The 24,322-nt window shown below is 39.4% G+C and overlaps 1 protein-coding gene across 1 annotated transcript in view; it reads right to left on the minus strand.

Annotated features, from left to right (window-relative positions):
• Window positions 1-24,322, minus strand: part of hdgfl2 (HDGF like 2) — a 78,865-nt gene that overhangs the window by 29,111 nt on the left and 25,432 nt on the right. The window contains exons 4-12 of the mRNA XM_048252567.1: window positions 19,606-19,776; window positions 15,912-16,037; window positions 15,472-15,540; window positions 15,148-15,328; window positions 14,511-14,592; window positions 13,593-13,885; window positions 5,732-5,855; window positions 620-684; window positions 378-448 (exon numbers count right to left, since the gene is read on the minus strand). Coding sequence (XP_048108524.1) covers window positions 378-448; window positions 620-684; window positions 5,732-5,855; window positions 13,593-13,885; window positions 14,511-14,592; window positions 15,148-15,328; window positions 15,472-15,540; window positions 15,912-16,037; window positions 19,606-19,776 — 1,182 coding nt within the window. The remainder of the gene's footprint in view (window positions 1-377; window positions 449-619; window positions 685-5,731; window positions 5,856-13,592; window positions 13,886-14,510; window positions 14,593-15,147; window positions 15,329-15,471; window positions 15,541-15,911; window positions 16,038-19,605; window positions 19,777-24,322) is intronic.

A 24,322-nucleotide genomic window follows, 5' to 3' on the forward strand; every position in this document is an offset into this window, starting at 1 on the left:
TTCACAACAAGTGGTTAGAAATCTGAAACTCACAGACGTGTCAGGGCTTTATTTTTGAGGCAAAAAACGTCACTCTTAACAGCCGTTGCATTTGATAAGACACTGCAGTCATGGATCGGAATGTCACACTTCGGTACTCTATTGAGAATTGGTCTGGACAGTGTCAGTTCACTTTCAATTTCTAAGGAGCATAACCAATGGGTGAAATTAAACATAAGTTGGTACATTACACTCCAGGCCATTTTAGAATATCTTTGTAAAATAAAACAACAATGATATCTTTTCAAACTTTCTTTACTTTATAAAGGCATGCAGCAAGATGCAACATTCAGTAAGCAGCCTGGAAGTATTGCCAGGTTGGCAAGGGGTTAACTCACTGGACTGTCAACTTTAAGTGCAAATTTGATGTCCGTGTGGAGCTTCTGCAGTTTCTCCTCAGGAGATGGCTCTGTCAACCAGACAGGACAAAAAGCTCAGAGTTTGAGTGTGTGTATTTTTTAGTACAGCGATCATATACAGTATAGTATATATCATGGATCTACCACTAAACTGTTACCACTGAGAGACTCGTTAATAAATGGTAGTTCTAGTTCTCTTGTGAAATCACAGAAATCCTTACCCTTCTTTTTGTTCTCTTTCTCTGGCGGATGTTTTGGTCTATGCTTTGATTTGTCTTGCTTACTCCTGGAAAAAATAAAAGCAGGAATTGATTACCATTCTTGTGGGTTAAGTTAAAGGTTGGGTTAACAGTCTACACATTCTCTAGGTGAGCTCCATATGAGTCATACAAAGTTCCTAGAAAAGGTTTTGAGATTTAGCTAGAATGTTGGCGGCTTCCAACTACAGTGGGTACCATTTAGAAGTGGCCACTTCATTCGCGCTTCCCGTGATTCAGGCCGCTGCGTTAAATGTATTACAACTTTTCACCACGAGGTGGCAGCTTAAGTCCGTTGTAGCATTGGCGGTAAACAGGGCAGCTGACTGCATTCAGATGCGTTGCAACGGCAATGTGATTGGCAATCCGCGGACCGGTGCCGGGCCGTGGGCTGGACCTAGCCGGTCCGCCCAAAAAAAAAAAAACATGTGCTATACGAAGCAACTGCATAGGCTTCTCGCGCGTCTGTGCAAGTGAAACTGACAAACTCGTGGGTAGGCTAGAAGCAACGATATTTAAAACAATGAATGAAGTGGATTCCTGTAATGTTCATGAAAACAGCATAGCGATTGGATAGCCTAATAAATCGCGACTTGTTGTAGGCCTAACAGTAGCTTATATTGTAGCAAATAGCCTATGGCGATGACATATTTAAAATAGATTTTTTAAATACATTTCACTCGTCTCGCTGGAGTGAGTGCAGTGTTTCCCACAGAATTGAATTATATTTGTGGTGGTAGGTTTGCAGAATTAACTTGAATGCAACAGTTTTTAACAAATTAGCGCAGCGTGGTTATGATGCTAACCAGATTTAAGCACAATTTAGTACAACCTGAAAAATCATTGTGTGGTGGTCAATGTTGATATTGTGGTGGGCTGCCACAAATAAGTCAATGTATGGGAAACACTGGAGTGCATAATGTGGGCTGTTGCGGAAATAAAAGAATTAGGGAGATGATCTGCATAAAATGAGACATTTTATTTTCCCCCGAAAAGTGGGGTAGCCACTGGCCTTGTGACCTCATGAGCTAAACCATTAATGAAAGCAAAACAAACATAAACAAAACAGCCAGATGCCTCTTCATAAAATAACAAACAGGTATCGGCAGGCTATATTAAAAGCAGAAGATTTTCAGTTTGCTTCGGGATTTAATTCACTTTTAGATTGTTTGAGCATAGTGCTAAATGTTGGGACTGTCGCAGGAGACATACTGTAGGCCTATCAGCCATCGAAATGAAAGCTCATCAGGGGGTAATATTGTGGAAACAACTGAAAAACGTTGGGTAAATATATGGGGCGTGCCACGACAAAATGAGTCTAGTTTGACAGAATAAAAAATGGGTTTATTAGATCTTCATAATCCACAGACCTTAGGGTTAAGGTCATTTGTTCAATTCCGTTTAGCCAACCCAGAGATATTGGCCAAAATGTGAAGGCTATCCTCATCTCAGCAATAAAACAAGTTTTGAGAAAATCAGCTTTAAAGTTCGAACTACACAGCACAGCTTCTAAATGCTCCATTCACGCAGGTGGTAAAACTTGTGAGGCATTCGTATAATTTGTGAGGTAGGCTAGCCTATAATGTTCATTCAACTTCTGAAGACGACAAGGACAAAAATAGATTAATGATTAAACGTCTACTTTTTATCCAAGCTTTAATGCGCAGCCTACACATTTGGCCTTCAAAATCACATGTCTAGGTCGTTTTACAGTAGCCTAAAATATATCTATCAGTGATAGATAAGAGGTAAAGGAATGTGTTAGTGGTGAAATCAGAAAATGCATAATTTTGTAATTTTCGACGCTCGCTGCATTCAAATCGCTATGAATCGAAATGGATTTCCGCGACACAAGACTCATTTTGTTGTGGCACGCCCCATATGGTCCATACTGTAGCATACTGGCGCGCATAGTCAAAGCGGCAAAAGCCGACGTTCCTAACCTTGCTCACAAGAGCCACCTTGTGGTTGTTTGGGTCATTGCAGCTTCACTGGGGAAATATAAATAAAAAGACGTGTGATCCACGCGTGAGGTCACGTGAGAATCACAAATGAAGCCGGACAATTTGAAGTAGTACCAGAGACTTTCTAATGAGGAGACACAGCACTCAAAAAATCCTCCATAGAAATGCATGGGGTTAGTTTGTATGGCCGTTGTCTACACATATCCCACCCCTTTCTCGGCAAAACGTCGACATCTGAATACATTGAGCCAATCATCTTCCCAATCATGTGTCGTGAACTCGCCACTGGAGCAAGATTGGTGTCGCACGCGCATTTCTGCTGAATAGGATGCCCGATGAGTGTTGCTATATGGCCGCCGAGTTGAGGGACTTGCCTAAAAGGACTTTGGTAGTACCCACTGTACTAACAAAATCAAGCCTGACTATGCAAGCCACAGGCTATCCAGAGTTAGGACTATAGGGAGAGGTGGGGAAGCACTCTCAAGTGCAATTCCAAATTAGGGTGATGGTTAACACTGTTTATGAACCCAAATTATGGTTATGACTGAGAACCGTGTATGAGCTTTGGGAATGTTTGGGACCAAACTGGGATAGTAATCCTGATATTCTTGCAGGCCTTCCAGAAAAACTGATCTACAACACAGGTGACAAAATACACCTCAGCTCTAACCAAGGGCCGGCGCAACACATGACATTTCTGAATCAAACAATAAACTCCAGGGGTTTTGCTAGCAGTTGAAAACATTCGGGGCTTCAGCCCACCGAGTCTAAACGGTTCTCAGAATTCCCATTTTGCCTGCTCTTGCTGCTCACCACCTCCAGACTTCCCATAACTTCGCCTCAGTTCTGTTTGTTGACTTCAGCTCCGCATTCAATACAATCCAGCGCCATCAACTCATTAAGAAACTACAGCACCTGAATGTCACCCCTCTCCTCATCCACTGGATAAACAACTTTCTCAGCAACAGGCCACAGGTAGTGAAAATAGGGACAACATCATCATCAACCATCATCACCAACACTGGAACCCCCCAAGGTTGTGTACTCAGTCCCTTCCTGTACACAAATGACTGCCAGAGTTCACTACCCAACACCACTTACTACAAATATGCAGATGACACAGCCATAGTAGGACTACTTACAGACAACAGTTCCATCACAGCTTACCACCAGTCCATCACAGATTCCACTTTCCACTGTGGTGCTCTGATAACTACCTCCAACTCAACATAGACAAGACAAAAGAACTGGTCATTCATGCATCAAAATCACCCTCTGACTCACATCACCATCCATGGCCAACTAGTTGAACAGGTCAGCACTTTCAAATATCTTGGTCTCACCATTGACAATAAGCTTAACTTCAATGAACATGCCACCATCACAGAAACGTGCACAACAGAGACTGTATGCCATACGCAAACTCTAGATCACTGTATGTTGCCCCCCATCTCCTTCTGCTACTCTACAAAAGCATCATCCAACCCCTTCTACTCTATTGCAAATCTGCCTAGAGCAGGCTGTCACCACAAACTGAGTAACTGTGCAAGAAGAATAACTGTGGGGGAGGCCACCAAGGCACCTATGGCAACTCTGAAGAAGTTAAAAGCTTCAGCAGCTGAGATGGGAGAAACTATGCATACAACAACTTTTGCTCGAGTTCTTCACCAGTCAATGCTCTATGCGTGAGTAGCAAAGCTCTAATCAAATCTCGACTAAGTTCGACCTAAGACATGTAGGAGACCCTTTGGTCAAATGGTCCCCTAGGTCCTTGGTCTGATGAGACCAAAATGTATCTCTTTGGCCATCAGACTAGATGCTATTTTTTGCGGACACCAAACACTGCACATCTCAAAAACACAGCATCCCATTTGAAGCATGGTGGTGGCAGAACCATGCTGAGGGGATACTTCTCGACACCAGGTCCTGGAAGGCTTGTAAACGTAAAAGTAAAACGAATTCAGCAAATTATATCCTGGAGGACAATCTGATTCAGTCTGCAAGAGAATTACAACTTGGGAGAAGATTTACTTTACAGAAAGACAATGGGCCGAAAACTACTCATGAATGGTTTAAAGACAGCAAGATGAATGTTCTGGAGAGCCAGAGTCAAAGCCCAGACCTTAATCCTATAGAAAATCTGTGGCTGGAGCCGCTGGACTTGAAAATAGCTGTTCACACCCAATCCCATTCCAACCTGACAAAGCTTAAGGAGTTTTGCAAAGAAAATGTGAGTAAAATTGCAGCACCCAAATGTGCAAGCATAACTGAAAGCTATCCACTCAGGCTCCATGCCAAAAATCTATTAAATGCTGACTTGAAAGGGGTGAATATTTATGTCATCGCTTATTTTGCATTATATATTTTTAATGAATTAACATTGCTTTGTAGAAATCTGCTTTCACTTTGACATTAAAAGGGGAAATCCGGTTTCAGAAGACATTTTTGCTTTTTTGGTTTACAAATTACATTGCTATAAATTATTGCTATAAATCATTTTGTTGCTAATGCAAACGACAGTCTAGCTCAAAACTCCTCAGACAACAAACAAAAGTTTGAACTCGTTATTATTAATAAATAGACCATACAGTGGGTACCACTTGGAATTGTCCGGTTTCACGATTCTCACGGGACCTCACGCGTGAATCACGCATCTTTTATTTATATTTCCCCAGTGAAGCTGCAATGACCCAAATAACCACAAGTAATACGTTGTAAGTTGTACGTTATAAGTTGTAATACATTATAAGTTGTAATACGCTGTACTGTAGGTTGTGTTTACAGCGAACCATCCATTTAAGTCATTCTGGTCAACTGAACGGATATGACCGCAAATACTGAATGGATCTGGATCTGATAATAGACAGGATTATCTGTGTTTGATAATGTTGCATGTTCATTATAAGACTGTTATAAAAATTCAACAATGTAATTTGCACAAACCAAAAAAACTAAAATGTCTTCTGAATGACACTTCCACCTGTATAAAGTTTCCTTTCTTCAGACTTCACATGGGGCACATACAAAGTTTATACTCTGCCAAATTTGTGTATCAAGTAAGTAAATTATCTATTACCAAACCACTTTCCCAAATGCATCTTAAATGTGTTACTTTGGTTTGTCCACTGCACGTTGGATTTTCTTCTTCCTGTGTCTTTCCTTCTGCTCTTCACCTTCTTTTTCCTTCTTCCATCTCTCTTTCTTCTGGTTGTCTGACCGTTTGCTTTTTTTTTTGGCTGGTGGTATAAACAAACAATCAACAATCAGTGCACTATGTATTAGAAATTCAATTGAATGTTTAAAACAATGAAATTAGCAACTCCATACTCTTAAGAATTGAAATCACCACCTTTGCTGACCAACATTCACACAGCTTTTGAAACAGCATTTATGTGGTTAAGAAAGTGGAATTAAAAAAGTTACAAAAAGACAGCCATGTAAAGAGAGAAACGTATGATGATTTCATACAGAAAACTTTCCTTTCTAGGGTCCATTTATGGTAGTTAACAACATTTGATTGAGAGAAAAATTGCCTTAATTTGTGGATTTTTTTGCACTGAATGGGCTTATATTGAAAGCTAAGCATGTCAAAAAACAAACGCTATTTTATAACATTGACAATGCTCAAAATATAATTACACTTCTGTGGTAGTGTGGTGAAGGTCCCTACAGACAAACCAAAGTATTGTACACTTTGAAAGTGTACAGAGAGGTTATAACAAGACCTGTATCTGAAGGAAGCAAATTGCCTGGATTTGTGTTCTGGTAGCGTCAAATGGGCATGTTCGACTTCTTCCAGTGCTGTGTAGATCTGGCCTAATGTAAGGCATGTTTGTATTGTAAGATTCAGCCAGATCTGCGCAGCGCTGCAAGATCGAACACACCCGCTTATTTTACACTTTGTAAAATAGCATTTGTTTGGCACCAAACAAACTCTGGCATTTTGATTAGTGTCCATTGGTGATGCCCCTTGGAAATGGGAGGTGAATGAAGCTTGTCCAGATTCAATCTCAATTGAGATAAGGTCTGGTGCTAATCAGGCCATCAAGACACCAGGTAGCATGCCTTTTAGGTAGCTAGCTTGCTGATTTTAGACCGAAACTGGCATAGTGCTTATTTAGTAGAATTAAGTTGCTCAATAAGTTAAAGTAACACAGTGAAAGAATACTTTCCCCTTGGCAATGTTCAACATTCTGTTTTCATGAAAGTCTACCGGACTGCCCTACACATAAGAAAATGACACTTAAGGGCATCTAAAAGGGATGTTCCTGTATGGTACACACCACAGAGCAGAATACCAGTCATTTTGGCACACAGTGGCAATGGCAGAGACGCCATTCTCTCCAATAACTGCACCTGGAAGCCAGCCCAATTTACCCGGCCCACGAAATTTGAGGTCCGGAAACTGAGATTGAGATCCATTGAGAAGCCTTTATGCCTGAACCAGAACAGTCTGTGCCAAATCAAATCGTCTGGGTGGACTTTATGACAATGGACAGATCATGTCGTGTCACTCACGTCACCTGAGCATGCTTGAATTGATTTTGTTTTCATTACAAAGGCTGTCACTAGAGAAGCTAGATGTTTAGATTTCGCTATTGCGTCAGTTGTACAACATATTGAGAGCGCAATACCTTTAAAAAACAGAAAACATTGATTAAGGCATTTGTCGAGAAGAAGGATGTTTTGGTTGTTCTCCCTACAGGATTCACACATTTTGTTGCTCTGACTTTCAAGAACGGGCCTTTATTTTGTCCCGAAATTGCACTGTGCCTACTTCAGAGGGCCACCTCTTTTGGCCTACCATCAAATGCTTGACCTCTTTAGAAAGCTTGGACCCTGTAGTTTCTTATGAAACAATCAGAATAACTGTGTGAAGTACTGGCACAGAGTTACAGAGGCTAGAATATTGTTTTTCCTTTCTGTCGGATAACAAGAATCTCTGAACTGACCACATTTCAGCCCTCTAGGTCACTTTATTGGACTTTAGAAACACAACTGAGCCCTAGCACCCAGTCTTGAGAAGCTGTGTGCAAAAGTAGATCAATATAGAATGAAAAATGAGTACTTTAGACCATCATTTGCCAAGGTATGCTCATGCGTTTTGTAAAATGCCCTATGGAAACTCCCCATAGGACTTTTAGTTACCCAAAATGTAAACTGACAATAAAAGCCTTCCTGTGTGGCAACTTCTAGGTGTAGAAGCATAATCCTGGTCTCAAATGAAAAGGTAACACTCTGAGGTTTCTTGTCAGAGGTTCTGATATAGAATGACTACACAATATATGGAATAACACAAAAGTCTCTATCTTTGCATTTTGTTTGTTGGTTCAATGGCTGTGTATAAGATGGACTATACATATACACATTACACAACTAATATTGGATAAAACAACATGAATATTCAATTTCTATGGATTCCTGTGAATATTTCAATACCCAATATGCTGCATCTACTTATTGCTAAGGATACACACTGCAGCTAGAATGTAGAAAAGCACCAAAGGCAGAGGAGGGGATTTTTGATTAAATTGAATTGAAGCATAGTAAGATTAATCTGACAATGTAAAGCACTATACAGATTTTACACAAAAAAGGTTGTCATCATGTATGGATCCCAAGAGTCCAAGCTTTCAAATGGTGTATGACATTACTATTCTACATAGCAATATGGTGCAATTGAATAGTCGGAGTGCCATTCTCAATTTCACAACGTAACTCATTTGAACCAGACCACCGTCTCAGATAAGCCTATAACATAATAATGCATGTAGTCTTTAACTTATACACAGGGAAAATGCACTAACTGGCAGAAATTAATAAAGCCATTGCAGCCAAACTACTTTCTAGTATTATAGGCTAATGTACACATTACTGTACACTCCTGAGCAGGGCTTCGAACCGGTTCAAGGAACGAAAACGAAAACGAACGGAATTTTATGGAATTTTACGAGGAGCGGAAACGAAAACAAAATGGTCTTCAACTGTTCCGGAACAGAAACGTTATTCTGAAATCCACAAAACCGGTTAATAACGTTTTTTTTTTCGTTCTCTATATATTTTATAAAATTTCACAAAAGCATATCCTATGTCAGGGAGACTATTTCCGGTTGTGCGAAAAACAAGCCCGCATATACACTGTTAATGTGAGCTAACAAGCCGCTATGTAGCCAACTACTGTAGGCGAACAGCCTAATAATTTGATTTCTGCAGTTTGAAAAGAAAAAAAAAAAAAAAAACGAATAAATGGACCTTTGGTCCAAATGTGTATATTTTGTCTTGCTGTTGTAATGTAACCTATCCGTCTGCCACTTCGGATCTTAGGCCAGCTCGTAGCGTAGGCTCCCGAAACTGATTTGGAAATTGTTTGTAGCCTATGCGTAATAGCCTATTTTGCCTGTCCATGCCTTGTCGTTTTAAAGTCGGGATTTGAAATGTTTGCGCAATTATAGCCTATTCTATGTAGAAGAGTTAAACGGGAAATTTGAGATATGCCTTGTCAGCAACAGACAGGTTCATTTATAAACCGAGGTTGGAATTATAGCGCAAGCCTTTGAAGATCTCCATATGGATAAAACTTAGGCTACAACCAGGTAAGGAGTTTAGCACGTATCCAGAAATATTTTTGATGATAAATTATTTATAGGCATAGGTTAGGCCTACAGTCTGTAGGCTATGGGATTGATAGCCCATCTGAATGTTTTTGGATGCCGCCTGTGATTTATTATTTTTGGGCATAGCTACGGTATAGGCTAAATCAAGGGGAAATAATGAGTATGTCTATTCTAAGGTAAAGTCCACAAAAATAGACTTGATAGGCCCGCCAAACACTGCCGGAACTTTAAGAACGAACAATATTTTGCGCTCCGAACCGGTTCAGGACCGATATGTTGGTGGCGGAACGCATGCAAGAACGAAAACGTTAAACATAGGCCTACCTGAACCGTTCGGAACGGAACGTTTGAAAAATAATTTCGTTTTCAAGCCCTGCTCCTGGGTGTTCAGTTGTCTTGTGTGTGGAAATAAATAAACGAACAATTTTGGAATTTGCACTGAGATGTTGTCGGATAGCCATTGAATATTCAGATGTTCTGGATTCAAATATCTGGGAACTTTCCGGAGCTCTAAATGGCAGAGGATAGCTACAGATCAATTCACACAATCATTGAAGTAGGCTGTATTATGGGCCATAATATATGACTTTGTCAATAAACATAGAAGAGGCAAAGCGCAAGTTCAATAGCAAACAGGACTTTTTCAGCACATATCAAACCATGTAGGCTAGCCCAATGAACGCCTATGTAAATACACAAGACACTCACATCAAAGCAGGGTGAGTTCTTCGGACTTGCGAGTGCTGTCAAAATCGATCGTATACGGTTGAAGCCGCATTTAAAAACGCAGAAAAAGCGTTTAATAAGAATAATAATAACTAGAAAACGCAATTCCAGGGAATTACCAGTGCATGAAAATGCAACACATATGGTGTGAAATATATAGTTAAAACAGATGATGTGCTAATTGGCAACCAACATGATGAGGTTAATATAGTTGAAATGACTGAACTAGGTAGATGAGGTTTAATATAGTTGGAATGACTGAACTAGGTAGATGAGGTTTAATATAGTTGGAATGACTGAACAGTTAAATAGGTGGATAGTGTAAAAGGTTAAATTATTTGCTAGGTAGACTAGATTTAATATAGTTGGAATGACTGAACTACGCAGATGAGGTTTAATATAGTTGGAATGACTGAACAGTTAAATAGGTGGATAGTGTAAAAGGTTAAATTATTTGCTAGGTAGACGAGATTTAATATAGTTGGAATGACTGAACTAGTTAGATGAGGTTTAATATAGCCTGGCCACCTGGCTTAGGATTCGAATTGCTTAACGGCAGTCTTAATAGACCCATTTTGTATGCTTAAAGCCTGAGACAGAGTATATAGTTTAAAAAATGTAGATAGTGTAATGGATGTTGATAGACAGAAAGTTGAATGGATGTTGATAGGCAGATTGTTTAATGGATGTTGATGGATAGTTTAATGGGTGGATGAGTGAATGGTTTGAAGAGGATGAATGGATAGAAAGTTGGATGAAATGTGACTTATATCCTTGTAGAATGGAGAGACACAGAGAGAGTTGGCCTAGTTCAACAGAAAGCAGTTGATACAGGTGCAATCAGTTGAACTGATTCTTTGATGGGGCCTAGATGAGCAGCTGGAAGATGATACAGGTGCAAATCAAGTTAATTAGTCCATTGTGAGGTCATCAGCCTAATGTTAAGTCTATGGGGATTTTTTTTTTTTTTTTTTTTTTAGTTTAAAAAGTATAAAAGTTACAAAGATGAAAAATACAAATTTCCTGAAGGAAATACAGTGCATGAAAATGCAAAAAATATGATGTAAAATATGCAGAATAAAAACAAACTATATTGGTTGCTAGGTAGATGAGGTTTAATATAGTTGGATTGACTGAACAGTTAAATAGGTAGGTGGATAGTTTATATGGTTAAATTATTTGGTTTGTAGATAAGGTTTAATATAGTTGGAATGACTGAAAAGTTAAATAGGTGGATAATTTAAATGGTTAAATTATTTAGGTAGATAGTTGACGATAACTGACAGCTGGAATGGCTCTAATGTTTGCTAACAGTTATGCTAACTATGTTAACAAAGATAATAATGCTAACCAAGTTACTTAACTTAGTTAATTTAGCTAATGTTTTCTAGCATTTTTTTAAATGTTAACAATGTTAATGCTATGTTAATGCTAACTATGTTAACAATGCTAACTATGCTAACCATATGACTTAGCTAACTTAGCTAATAATTTTTAGTAGTTATGCTAACTATGCTAACTAACATGCTAACAATGTGAAAATGTTAACTATGCTAACCATGTGACTTAGCTAACCTAGCTAATCATTTTTAGTAGTTATGTTAACTATGCTAACTAGCATGTTAACAACCTAACTATGCTAATTATGTGACTTAGCTAACCTAGCTAATCATTTTTAGTAGTTATGCTAACTATGCTAACTAGCATGTTAACAATAACAAATAACAAACAGTAAGGAAATTGCCAATACTGCATAGTTTACCTTTAAACAGTTGACACTGTATTAAACGCACAAAAAGCGTTAGAAGAAGAATAACTAGAAATGCAATTCCAAGGAATTACCAGTGCATGAAAATGCTAAAGTTGTGATGTAAAATATCATGTATAGTTAAAACAGATAATACAGAGATGGTTACTACGGTGATGCTAGGATAGACATGGTGGTTGCATAGCTTAATAAAAGTTGATAGTTTAAAAGTAGACTGTTTAAAAGCTGAATGTAGATAGTTTAAAAGTTGTTGATAGACAGTAGATAGTTTAAAAGTTGTTGATAGACAGCTAGTTTAATAGATAGTTTAAAAGTAAACTGTTTAAAAGTTGAAGGTAAATAGTTTAAAAGTTGTTGACAGACTGGAAGTTTAATGAATGTTGATATTCAAATAGTTTAATGGCTGTGTATAGGTAGATATTTGACGATAACTGAAAGTTGGAATGGCTCTAATGTTTTCTAGCAGTTAAAAATGCTAACTAGCATGCTAACAATGCTAACATGTTAACTATGCTAACCATATTACTTAGCTAACTTAGCTAATCATTTTTAGCAGTTTTGCTTAAAATGCTAACTAACATGCTAACATGCTAACTAGCTACAGTGGGTAGGAGTCATAGTTGATGACAAGTAACAGTTACAATGGCTGAACAGTTAAAAAGTTCAGTAGTTTAAAGGGTTAAATTGTTTAATAGTGAAATATTGTAGTGAGGACTTTTATTTTGAAACAGTTTTTGGCAGAGGAAGCAGTTGAACAGGATGTGTAGTCTTAATAGGGCCAGTTTGTATGCTTAAAGCCTGAGCTAATAATTTTTAGTAGTTGATCCAGGTGGCCTGAACACCTGCCATAGGATTCTAATTGCTTAAACTGCCGTATTATGATGTCACAATCGGCAATGTTAAGTCTATGGGGATTTTTAAAAAGTTTTTCTTTAATAGTTTAAAAAGTATAAAAGTTTCAAAGTTGAAAAGACATAGCAACCCGATCTGTTTGAAGACCTACGTTACAAAGTTTGAATGAAGTTTCTAAGTTAAACTGTTCAAGAGAAATTGCGTACGGAAAAAGTGGTAAGCGGAATAATAATAATAAGAAGTTGCCTAGGAAGAACAGTACAGTGCATTTTCATGCACTGTAATAAGAAGAAATCGGATAACAATAGAGTGCATTTTCATGCACTAGAAGAAGAAGAAGAAGCCTAGGAAGAACAGTACAGTGCATTTTCATGCACTGTAATAAGAAGAAGCCTAGGAAGAACAGTACAGTGCATTTTCATGCACTGTAATAAATCGGATAACAATAGAGTGCATTTTCATGCACTCTAATAAGAAGACTTGGAAGAACAATATAGTGCATTTTCATGCACTATAATAAGAAGCAGCAGCCTAGGAAGAACAGTACAGTGCATTTTCATGCACTGTAATAAGAAATCGGATAACAGTAGATTGCATTTTCATGCACTCTAATAACAACAAGAACCGTACAGAACCGAAAACCGTGACTTTAAAACCGCATTTTGAGCTATCAGCGTGTATGTCAACGCCCTGTAAACATACACACCACTTATTGTCTCACTTCCGCGTGTATATCAACGGCAAGTGTATGGCACCCTCTAGGGTTAGGGTTAGGTTTATGGTAAGGTTATGGCGTTGATAAACACGGCAAAATGCTATCATGCGTTAATAATGCTAGTGCTATTATGCGATAACACGCTAGTGGCTATTGGCGCGTTATACATACGCAGTTCATGATCTCAATCTGCTACAAGAGGTTAAGTTGATGACACGGTCAAGTCAAAAGTTATACAATTATGTATTATAACCATGAATGAACAGAAATCTTAAGTCATCAATCCAGACAGGGCCACTTACCTCAGTGGGTGCCGGTGAGTCAGAGTCTGATGGAGCAGGGAGAGGTGGTGGTGGTGGTTTCTTACTCTTCTTGAGAGGATAGTCATCTACTCCCTCATCTGAGCTGCTGCTGGTGTCCCTTTTCCCACCCTTCTCTTTCTCGCGTTTTTTCTTCTCCTCCTCTTCCTTTTCCCTATCTCGCAATCTCCGTAGCTCCTCTGCTTCCTCCCTTTTCCTACGCTCTTCAAGTTCACGACGACGCTCCTCATCTCGTTTCTTCCACTCACTGATGCGGTCCAATTCACTGCCACTGAAAAGGAAAAAAGGAGTCACAACTTTTTTTTATTCATTGTAGTCAATAAAACAGTGGATGGAAGAGTCAGGTAAGTTGAGCCAGTGGGCAAGTTAAATCACCACCTGTATCTTGGAAAGTTATTTTTTTGTGTCAAAGTATTTTCTTGGGCGTAAAGGGTATAATCAGTCTCACATCAAAAGTAAATAATCTCAGTTTACAAAGTTGTATCAGATATATTGGTGACCAGGAACTGTATAAAACCATGTAAGTGAATTAGAAATACCCCTAATTTGGGGTAAGTGGAGTCCGAAGAACTACAGCTCTGGAAAAAAAATCAAGAGACCACTGCACATTTTTCTGATGTCATCCTACAGTTGCTGAGTGGCATTCGAATGAGTTGATGGTCATATTCAAAATTAAGAGACCACTGCAAATATGAATATGACCGCCAACTCATTTAAATGTCACTCAGCAACTGTAGGAAGACATCAAAAATGTGCAGTGATCTCTTATTTTTTTTCCAGATGGACCACATCCTGAATGTGTGTTCTTTGCATTAGTTTTAGTCCCATGTCATATTCCTTTTGGCTATAAATGGCTAAAAAAATGGCTCAAATTACCCACTCTCCCCTATGCTCACCTGTCACTATCGGAGGAGGAGGAAGAAGCCTTCTCTGGGACAGGTTTCGGTTTCCTTCCAGGTGGTTTTGAAAGTTTTTTTTCTGAATGAGAAAAAAAAAAAAAAAGATACATTGATTGGGATTTAAAAGAAATGCATTATTGGCCCTCAACTGTCCACAAACTGAATAAATACTGTAAAACATCTGACCGTGCAATAAGAGGCTTCTGGTGAAATTAGATAGCTAAATGATATTTCACCTTGCTTTAAAAAGGTGGGCAACCGTGGCCCACTGGTTAGCACTCTGGACTTGTAACCGGAGCCCCGACCAGTGGGCCACAGCTGAAGTGCCCTTAAGCAAGGCACCTAACCCCTCACTGCTCCCCGAGTGCCGCTGTGGTTGCAGGCAGCTCATTAGATCCCCTCACGGGATCAAAAGAGTATATACTTATACTTAAAAACAGATTTGTATTCAACCGAGCATATGACTACATGAATGAGCAGGACCTTCTACCAAGAAATTTTAAAAGACCAGTTATTCTTGGAGACTAGACAATTATTGGAATAATTTGGGCGGACTCAACACTTAAGTATGTTGTCGAGTTTGTAAGTCTGACAACTACATTAACAACCACAACACAATCTCAACAATTCTCACCTTTCTTGGCAGCCTGAACACGTTTGCGATCAGGGGCATCAGAATCAGACTCAGATTTTGAGCCAGTCTGTGACTCAGAGCCAGAGATTGCAGGACGCGGTTTGGAATCATCGGAGTCAGATTTACCTCCTCTCTGCTCAGACTGTGATCCTGAATCGGAATCGGAGCCTGTTGAAGGCTTCTGTCGAACAAAAAATAAGCCATTCCAAAGTTTGTTCATATAATTTATACTAAAACCTTGTAATTCATTTCAAATTTCCAATGACGGAACCCATTTATTAAAATGCTGCTTTGTTACATCATTTCTAAAATGTAATTTGTTACCGTCTTCCTTCCTCTTGCTGTGGCTTTTTTCCCAGTTCTGCCAGTTAACTTCTTTTCCGGTGTGAAATCCTAAGGGGCATCCACAGCAATGACTAAGGAGTAAATCCTCTCAATACAACTAAAATAATTCTTTTAAAATGGATGGTTCGGGTCCTTAATTATGACTGATTGATTCGGGTTTGATGCCGTTGTAAAATCCAGCACAACCCTTCATGTTGACCGCATTTCGTTCTATATTACTGCGCTACACACAAAAGTTAGAGTTGATGCATCATGATGTTGCTTGGCAACCATTTTGATAGAGGGAACATATTTCTTGGCAATGGAGCTGATGCTACTATATTTGTTGCCAAGACATTGTGTGCAAATAATTGTGGGTAATCCAGGTAAGATGTCAAACTGATATACTGAAATAATGTTAAGGGTTTCAGTTATTGTACCTGGTCGCTACTTTTTCCTGAATCAGAGTCTGATGTTGGGGAGGGCTCAGACTCTGACGTACTCCCGTTGCCTTGCTGTCTGTCTTTCTCACTGGATGAGCCTCGGACCTTCTTTGCTGAAGATTGCTATAAAAACACAAAATAATTATATATATTGGATTATATAAACAGGAAGTGAGCTCATATCTCCACAACCATTTCATGTATCATAACCAATCTTAGTAAGTAGACTCATGACCCCATCAGGAGGATGTTCAAAAAAATTGGTGACCTTTGTGACAATAAACTTGTACTTGTAACAAAAGGCAATTGAAAATGTAGCGAAGTAAAGAGTAGATTACTGGCTCAAAAATGTGTAAAAGTTGAAGTAAAAGTAGAATTACCGTTTTGAAAAAGGAATATGGAAAGTTGCCGTTCCAAGAAAAAAATACTTTATTACTCATGTGCGTACTTGTAGCACGTTACTACCCACCCCTGGTATACTGCATAGTCCTGCGTATCACATATCATAGACTACACCACTGGTCCCAACATTCATTCATTCATTCATGAGCACTGTGCACCAGCTTATTTGCAGCCCTGGCCTGGACATTGCTTGGCTCCGTTAGTTGACATTGACAATGTTGCTATGATCAAAAGTCTTATGCATTGACACATCCGAAAAGCCAAAACACATGTTTTGCCGTTGCAGTGTGCCCGAAAGGTCATATGGCACCAGATTTTTCGTGCATCCTCATGATCGAGTCCCAAGTCTATGTACCAAGTTTGGTTTCGCTGAGAACTCACTTCCTTTGGCAGCTTTGCGTCTGATTTCGATTGGCTGTGATGGGTGAACGCTTTCGAATATCAAAAATCCTTTCTGTAACTTTTGTGAGGCATGGTCTGAAGATCATGTACGTCAGGTTTCGTGAAGATTGGAAAGAAATTGTGCCCTGTGAAACTTTAGTTTAGCTTTCGCTAAAATCCAATATGGTGGAAGAACAGCAATCATCAGTGACGCGATGTTCGCAAGCAACTTACACCGGTTCAACTTACACCGCTTTCAGCAAGCACATTTAATAAAAATAAAGAAAATAAGATAGGGAACTTAAGAACAATAAGTGTGCTGCTTTCAGCAAGCACACTTAATAGCACAGTTTACGTTGAGCAGTTGCCATGCTGTCTAGTCTCCGCCCCACCTCTGCCAGGGTACCATCAAAGAGACCAGAGAGTCGCATAGACCAGCGTTACGTGGCCTTGGCAGATATCTGCGCTCTGTTATTCAGTCCCCTGGTTTTGTTAACATTATATACCATTTGTTGTGGTTTGGCAGTCATAGTTTTTGCAGCACTTGAATCGGAATAAGAATAGTAACTAGCATACTAGCTGTAGAAGCCAGCATAGGCATAACACTAGCTAACCCATCGGCTAAACCGCTGACTACTTAAATTATTTGGCTTACGAACAGAAACTGAGGAATTGGCAACTTTTCACGATCAGACATTTATGGTCGTTTGTTGGCTTACTCTATGCACATCAGTCTCTGGGATCACTCGCTGGCTACAACACATCATCAGTAGGGTAAAACTAACCTGTCTCACGACGGTCTAAACTCAACTCACGTTCCCTATTAGTCAGTGAACAATCCAACGCTTGCGAGCCTACTAGTGGTGGGAAGGGTTCAATGCCACTATAAGCAACTGTGGCAGAAGGCTGAACAATTTTGGAAAATAATCCAATTGCGATTTGTTTCTTTACCAATATCAAGCTTTTTATCTTCTGTATTATTAAACAAAGACAAGCAATAAATCATTCAATACTGTAGTATGACTAACACAATATTAAATTAAATTAAACAAACTGTTCTTTCCTGGAAGCCAGGCCTATGTTATGACATTAGGTGATAAATAAAAATGTCATTCATATCCATTTACCTAACTACTTCATCACAGTAGTAGGCCAAATTTGTAATGTAATAGTTATCATATGGTGACCACCAAATTACGTTTCTATTTTATAAAACTAAAAGCGCACTCGCATAGGCATCCACATGGAAAATACTTTGAGTCGGATCTGCTCCAAAAATGTAAATCCTTAGCCTGTAATACACCTTTCCACCAAGTTTTGTGAAAGTTGTACCGGTAGTTTTTGCTATATTGTTGACAGACATAACACACTGAAGTAGCCTATGGCGCAGTAAATGCTGGCGCACGCTCTTGATAGCGCACATCACTAACGTCTATGAAAACAATATGTTTATGGAATAAAACTAGACACACCCTAATAATATCTGATTATCGTAAACATGCTAATTGCCAACATTTTGTTCGAAAATTCTAAAACAACGTTTTTTAATACTTCAAAATAACATTTGATAAATGAACCTTACATTTTTCAGTAGCCATACTGTAGATGTGTAGATTTGAACAAAATCTAATTTGGTTCTTACCGGGGGTTTTACTGCCTGAAATATCCGATTTTGTTTGGGCTGGTGAGTACTTATTCCCAACCTTTCGGATTTGTACACGCAGCCTTACAACACTGTTTACAGCTCTTCGAGTCACGGTAAAATGTATTTTTTGGTACATAGATAATTTAGATAAACTTATGGTGTGGGTGCTTGCGTTTCTTTAGGAATCCGCCGTCTTGGTGTGTATAGAAATTAATATTAAGTGACACATACACGTAAGAGGTTGGACATACGTGCTGGTTGGTAATCTGTGACGATGTGAGCCCTAGCCAGCAGAGGGCACTTAGCCTACCATGCACACGGACAATATTGTGCGCCTGCCCTAATTCTGAAGCAGTGGCCACCACTATAAAATGAAGAGCAAACGAACGAAAGTTAATGTTTTTACAATAAACTACATCAACACAACAATATGTGGAGTGAAACTGGACGGGCCCTAATAACCTCTGACTAGCTCTACTTAGGCTATTGGTAAATTGCAATGTGAGCAGCAGGCAGGGGCAGGCAGGATCATTTAAAAGGCAACCGCTGCGACTACATTTTGAGTCTGCCCTAATTCAGATGCAGTGGCGGCAATCATTTTTCAGTCACGGGCCACCTCCACAAAATGAACGTAGAGGAAACACTTGACATAAAACAAAAAATGCAGAGTAAACACGCTCCATAAATGTGGCCTTAGATGATTAAGTCACAGGAATTCTGATAGATAGTTTTATGGAACAGAGAAAAGCTTTTCAAATGAATGGGCCAATTATTTGCCTGATGTGGAGATTTGTAGTCAAGCCTCTTGATTATAAGAACCAATTAACAACTTTTTTACCAACACTAAAGTGACTGATAGCTCGTATGTGACTGACAGCTTATACACTGCAAAAAAAATAATATAATTATTATTAGTCTTATATTAAGATCAAAAAATCTATTTGATATTGTTTTAAGTATGGAGAGACTTACCTAGCGCTCTCTCGAAAGATCATTTTGACTTAATTTAAGAAGACTAACTTATGTTAAGGATTCTTATGAAGACAAATTTGCTCAACGCACTGGCAGCCAAATTTGCTTGTTTTTAGGACAAGTTTACGCATTGCACTGGCAGCCAAATGTACTTGTTTTCAGGATGAGACATCCTAAATTAAGTAAAATAGGAAAGTGCTAGGTAAGTTTGTTTGTACTGAAAACATTACCAATTAGAATTTTTGATTTTTATATAAGATTAAACACTTGGTTTTGCAGTATACTCATTACCTTATGAGCAGTCATTTTCCGCTTCAGCCCTCCTCTTCCTTGATCTTCACTGCCCGAGTCTGAATCTTCACTACCAGTCTCAGCATTCCAAGGAACAACAGCTTCCTGATTATCCTCTGCATCACTTTTAGCCCCAGCATCATTATCTTCTGTGTCAGATGAGCTTGCAGGCTGTTATCAAGAGACGATTAAACAGCATTTATTAGCTTTACCCATTTATACTTTCATGTATTAATGCATATTCAATTACACGGATTGGCTCTGGTATAGCTTGAAGACAAGATGAATATTTCAACATATTTTAATTTTCTCTGGCAAATCCGTGTAGCCACCTTCCCATTCAAGCAGATTTCTGAATCATCAAAAGTCCAAAAGCCAACCACAACCACTTATCGGATACGGGGCAGGCTTTACACAATGACACCTGCAAGTTTATCATCATCATCATCATCAGGCCATGTGAATATCATCAATACCATAATAATCAATAAATTGTGAAGTTTCAGCAAATACATTCTGACAGATGTTGTGTGTATTCAGCGCGAGTAGGAGGGTCGTGCTACATTCACTTACAGTGTCTGCAGAACTTTTCGAACTTTCTACAACCAAAGCCTTGTTTTCGCCTAGTGTAACAAGGGTGAATAGCTTGGAATAGACTTTGGGTCTCCTTGACTTCTGCGTCCTGTTCCGTGAGCACCAACCAGGCTGAAGCGCAAGTGACCCCCTTCTAAGGGTGAACACTGCAAAAAATGTATTCTAACCAAGTGTTATTGATCTTATATTATGATTAAAAAATCTATTTGGTATTGGTTTTTAGTATGAAAAGACTTACCTAGCGCCCTCTCAAAAGATCATTTTGACGTAATTTAAGAAGACTAACTTATTTTAAGGAGTCTTATCAAGACAAATTTGCTCAACGCACTGGCAGACAAATTTGCTTGTTTTCAAGGTGAGATGTCTTGAAATAAGTCAAATTTTTTTTAAATTAAGTCAAATGATTTCACAAGAAGCACTAGGTAAGTCTCTTCATACTGAAAACAATACCAACTATTTCTTTTATCTTGATATAAGATTAATAACACTTGGTTAGATTTTGTTAGATAAGCAGTTTTTGCAGTGAATAGTTATTCTATCTGTTGCCACATGGTGGCGCTATACCATGGTTGGCCATCAGGGTGGTGTAACAACGCATCATGTAATAACACCGCATTATGTAATAACTCAACAAAATGTAATACATTTTCACGTCATTATGTAATAACTGCCGCATTATGTAACAATCTGCCGCATTATGTAGGCTAATAAACTGCTTGAACGCCATATGTGCGAAATAAGAATATGCCGCTCCCATGTTCATAGACTGTGTGCAACTTTCGACTGTGTGCTACCTTCACAGAAGCCCCTGGCTGCAGCGTGCAGATCTGGGCTGGTTTCAATGTGGGGGAGCTCAACGTTGCTACTTTCCAGCGCTTACTGGATCGCAAGGAAAAATAAAAAAAAAATGTTGTGGGACAATTGCGCCCAGGCCTCACGGAAAAAATGGTAGCATACAATTAAGCAATTAGGCTTTTCACGTAACATAAACATAATATTATTACAGGCTATTTTACAGAAACTGGACTACCTATTTAATGATGCCGTCTGTTAGGTGTGCATCTAAACGTGACATTAGGAACACACTTCGAGTTTCGCTGTCTCATATCACCCTGCGATAGGACCATCTTATTGCGAGGAAACAAGCTCATTGCTCCCCTGATTCGGTGACATGGTGAGATTCAGATTTTAGCCTACCTATTATTATATTACATTGTCGTCCCTCGGCTACGTTCCACTGCTAGCAAACTGACGATTCACCAAGAACTTGAAATAAACTAAAAAATATTACACATTCACAATAAACCTTTTTCCCACTGTAATAGTGGCTCTTGTAAAAAGGCTCTTATTGTTAGTGTATCTTAAACAGGGTTCCCACTCTAAGTCAAATGTAAAATTCCATGGCTTCCCATGACCAATCCGGAAATTAAAAAAATGCCCATTGAAAAAAACAGGTAGGGGTAACTACAACCACTCACGCAAGTAGTAATGGGAAAAATATACTGTAATAACTCAATAAACACCAATGCTGCGTGTAAATACTGCATTAGGCCTAATGTATTTTGGAAAGACAATTTTAAACTCCAAAAAAAATTCCCTGATATTCCATGACTTTGCCACTCAAAGATATAACTCCCTGACCTTCCATGACTGGAATAGACTTCATTAAAATGCTGATGGTATTTTTGAAATTCCATGAGCCGTGGGAACCCTGCTTTACTTTGAGGTCGGCTACGACAGCGGCTCTAGCAGCTCCGATGTAGCCTACTTTTAGTTATCTTCGTGCATGGTGTTGTAGTGTTGACTGAAGTTCACCGATTTAGTTTCTAAGCATAAGCCTACTAAACACATAAGTTGACTTTGAATTCTGTGTTAAGATCAGCTGTTTCCCACCTTTTCTTTAGCTTATAAACTGCTCTCTGTATCTCTTTCTTGCTCGCTGAAGAAAGCTCGACTCCGCTGGATTTTTTATATAGGAAGCGCCACTATCGGTGGACCGCATCATTACAATAAGGATCCTGTTCAGATGTGATAAAAAAACATGTCAAACGAACATTTTAATGACATTTCAAAATTGATCCGCGGGCCGCACTGAGTGAGGAGGAGGGCCGCATGCGGCCCGCGGGCCGCCAGTTGCCCATCCCTAACCTAGCCTATTGTCGCCAGCGCCACTCTATCAACAATAAAGTGATTCTTGATCAGTGATCGTTTTAATTTGGCGGTATAATGGAGAACAGTGGTAGCCCTTTTTTATATTACAGGATTCACTATTGTCATGATGCCAACTTACAACTGCAGCCTAGGTCTCGGCCTATGTTACTGCGCTTATTTTTATGACTGCGTTAGCCAGCTCACTCTTAACTTAAGTTGCTAATAGGCCTAAACTGGTTGCTGGTTTGTTGAGACCACACCTTTCCATTAATCTTATTTGCATAGTTACTTTAATCGAATCCATGTCAAAAGAAAATGTGCACCTGCATGCGTTTCACTGTTGCGTTCAATTAATTGACCATTGCCAATTCATCGATTTATAAATACATGTGGTATCAAAATGTGAAGTCGTCAGGCCATCATTACTGTGAATTTGGGAACAGACCATTTCTATTCCATATCCGAACCCACAACATAGCGTACCCAAACTTCAACCTCAACTGCTACCTGTAAGCCTAAATGACCTAAATCCCATAGCCTAGCTAGGTAGGTTAGCAACACAAACTTGAGATGTAAGTGAGCAAATCAACCTGATATTAGACTATTATTATGTGTTGCTGCTGTGCAGACACAGCATCACTTAAACCAGTGTTTTTCAACCACTGTGCCTGGGCACACTAGTGTGCCGTGAGATCAGGTGTGCCGCAGAAAATTACCCAAATGTCACTCACTGGTCCAAAAAAAGCAACTGTTGCATCAAAGAATTTATAACCACATGCTCTCATTGATTGTATGATTGTACTATTTGTGGTATGCAGGCATTGTACAACGGGGGCCCCATATCCAGTATTCACAGAATCATCACATATCCAGTTCATAACAACAATTAAATTAGATATAGTGACCTACAAATGAAACAGGGCGCTTGTTTTATTGAGGTCTTGCATAGAAGCCATAATAAGGCCATATCTGTGTATTATTTGAAATTTTAGGCTATGGTATGTTTATTTTTTCTTCACACAGAAAAAATAAACAAAAAGAAGCAAGCATCACAAGCACGGCAGACGGTACGGCACTCAGGCCCAGCCCAACCTATACGACTGGAAAATCGCTACGCCATTCTGACCGAGGATGAGGCAACCATCCTGGTCCCTCCTCAAAGTCGGCGCCCCCCCGACCCCCTCCTCCCCGGACCTCATCAACCTCCACCCTGGTCATCGGCAGTTCCATGGTTAGAGACCTCTGCATTCCCCAATCACGTAGTGGTCCCTCCGAGGTCTACTGCTTCCCTGGTGCCAAGGTCCTTGACATCCAGCAGAAACTCCCAAGCATCCTGGCCTGCCACACCAAGGTCAACAACATCATCGTACACGTGGGCACAAACGACATCAGAGATAAGCAGTCAGTAGCACTGCAGGAAAACTACAAAACTCTCATCACCACCCTGATGGGCACAAAAAAAAGCTTTGTCATCTCTGGGCCTCTCCCTACCTACAGAAAAGGTGCTGAGAGATGGTCCAGACTGTTCGATCTCCACACCTGGCTCAAACGCTACTGCGCTTCCCTAAGCATCCCCTATGTCAACAACTGGGGCTTGTTCTGGGAGAGGCCCAGTATGCTGAAGCGTGATGGTCTCCACCCAAACCGACATGGAGCCAGGCTACTCTCTGACAACATACAGTAGCGTCCACACTGAGGCATTGACATTCTGTAGAAAATATTACAGATTCACGCCCCCCAGGTATTGATTTGAATGGCATTATACATGTGGATGGGTCTGAGAATGTTTTCTGCAGGGTAACATACAATACTACTACCATAGATCAAGCTGCTTCATGCAATAGCATGACTTATGCTTATAGTTCTATTCCAACGTTGATTTCTACCCAATGTATAGTAAAAAGAAAAGACAACTTTAAAACTAGAAACCTAACAAATATTCTTTCCATACCTCAGCATATTCCTCAAATGC

This window comes from Alosa alosa, chromosome 9 (genome assembly GCF_017589495.1).
Source record: "Alosa alosa isolate M-15738 ecotype Scorff River chromosome 9, AALO_Geno_1.1, whole genome shotgun sequence".
Classification (NCBI taxonomy): domain Eukaryota; kingdom Metazoa; phylum Chordata; class Actinopteri; order Clupeiformes; family Clupeidae; genus Alosa; species Alosa alosa.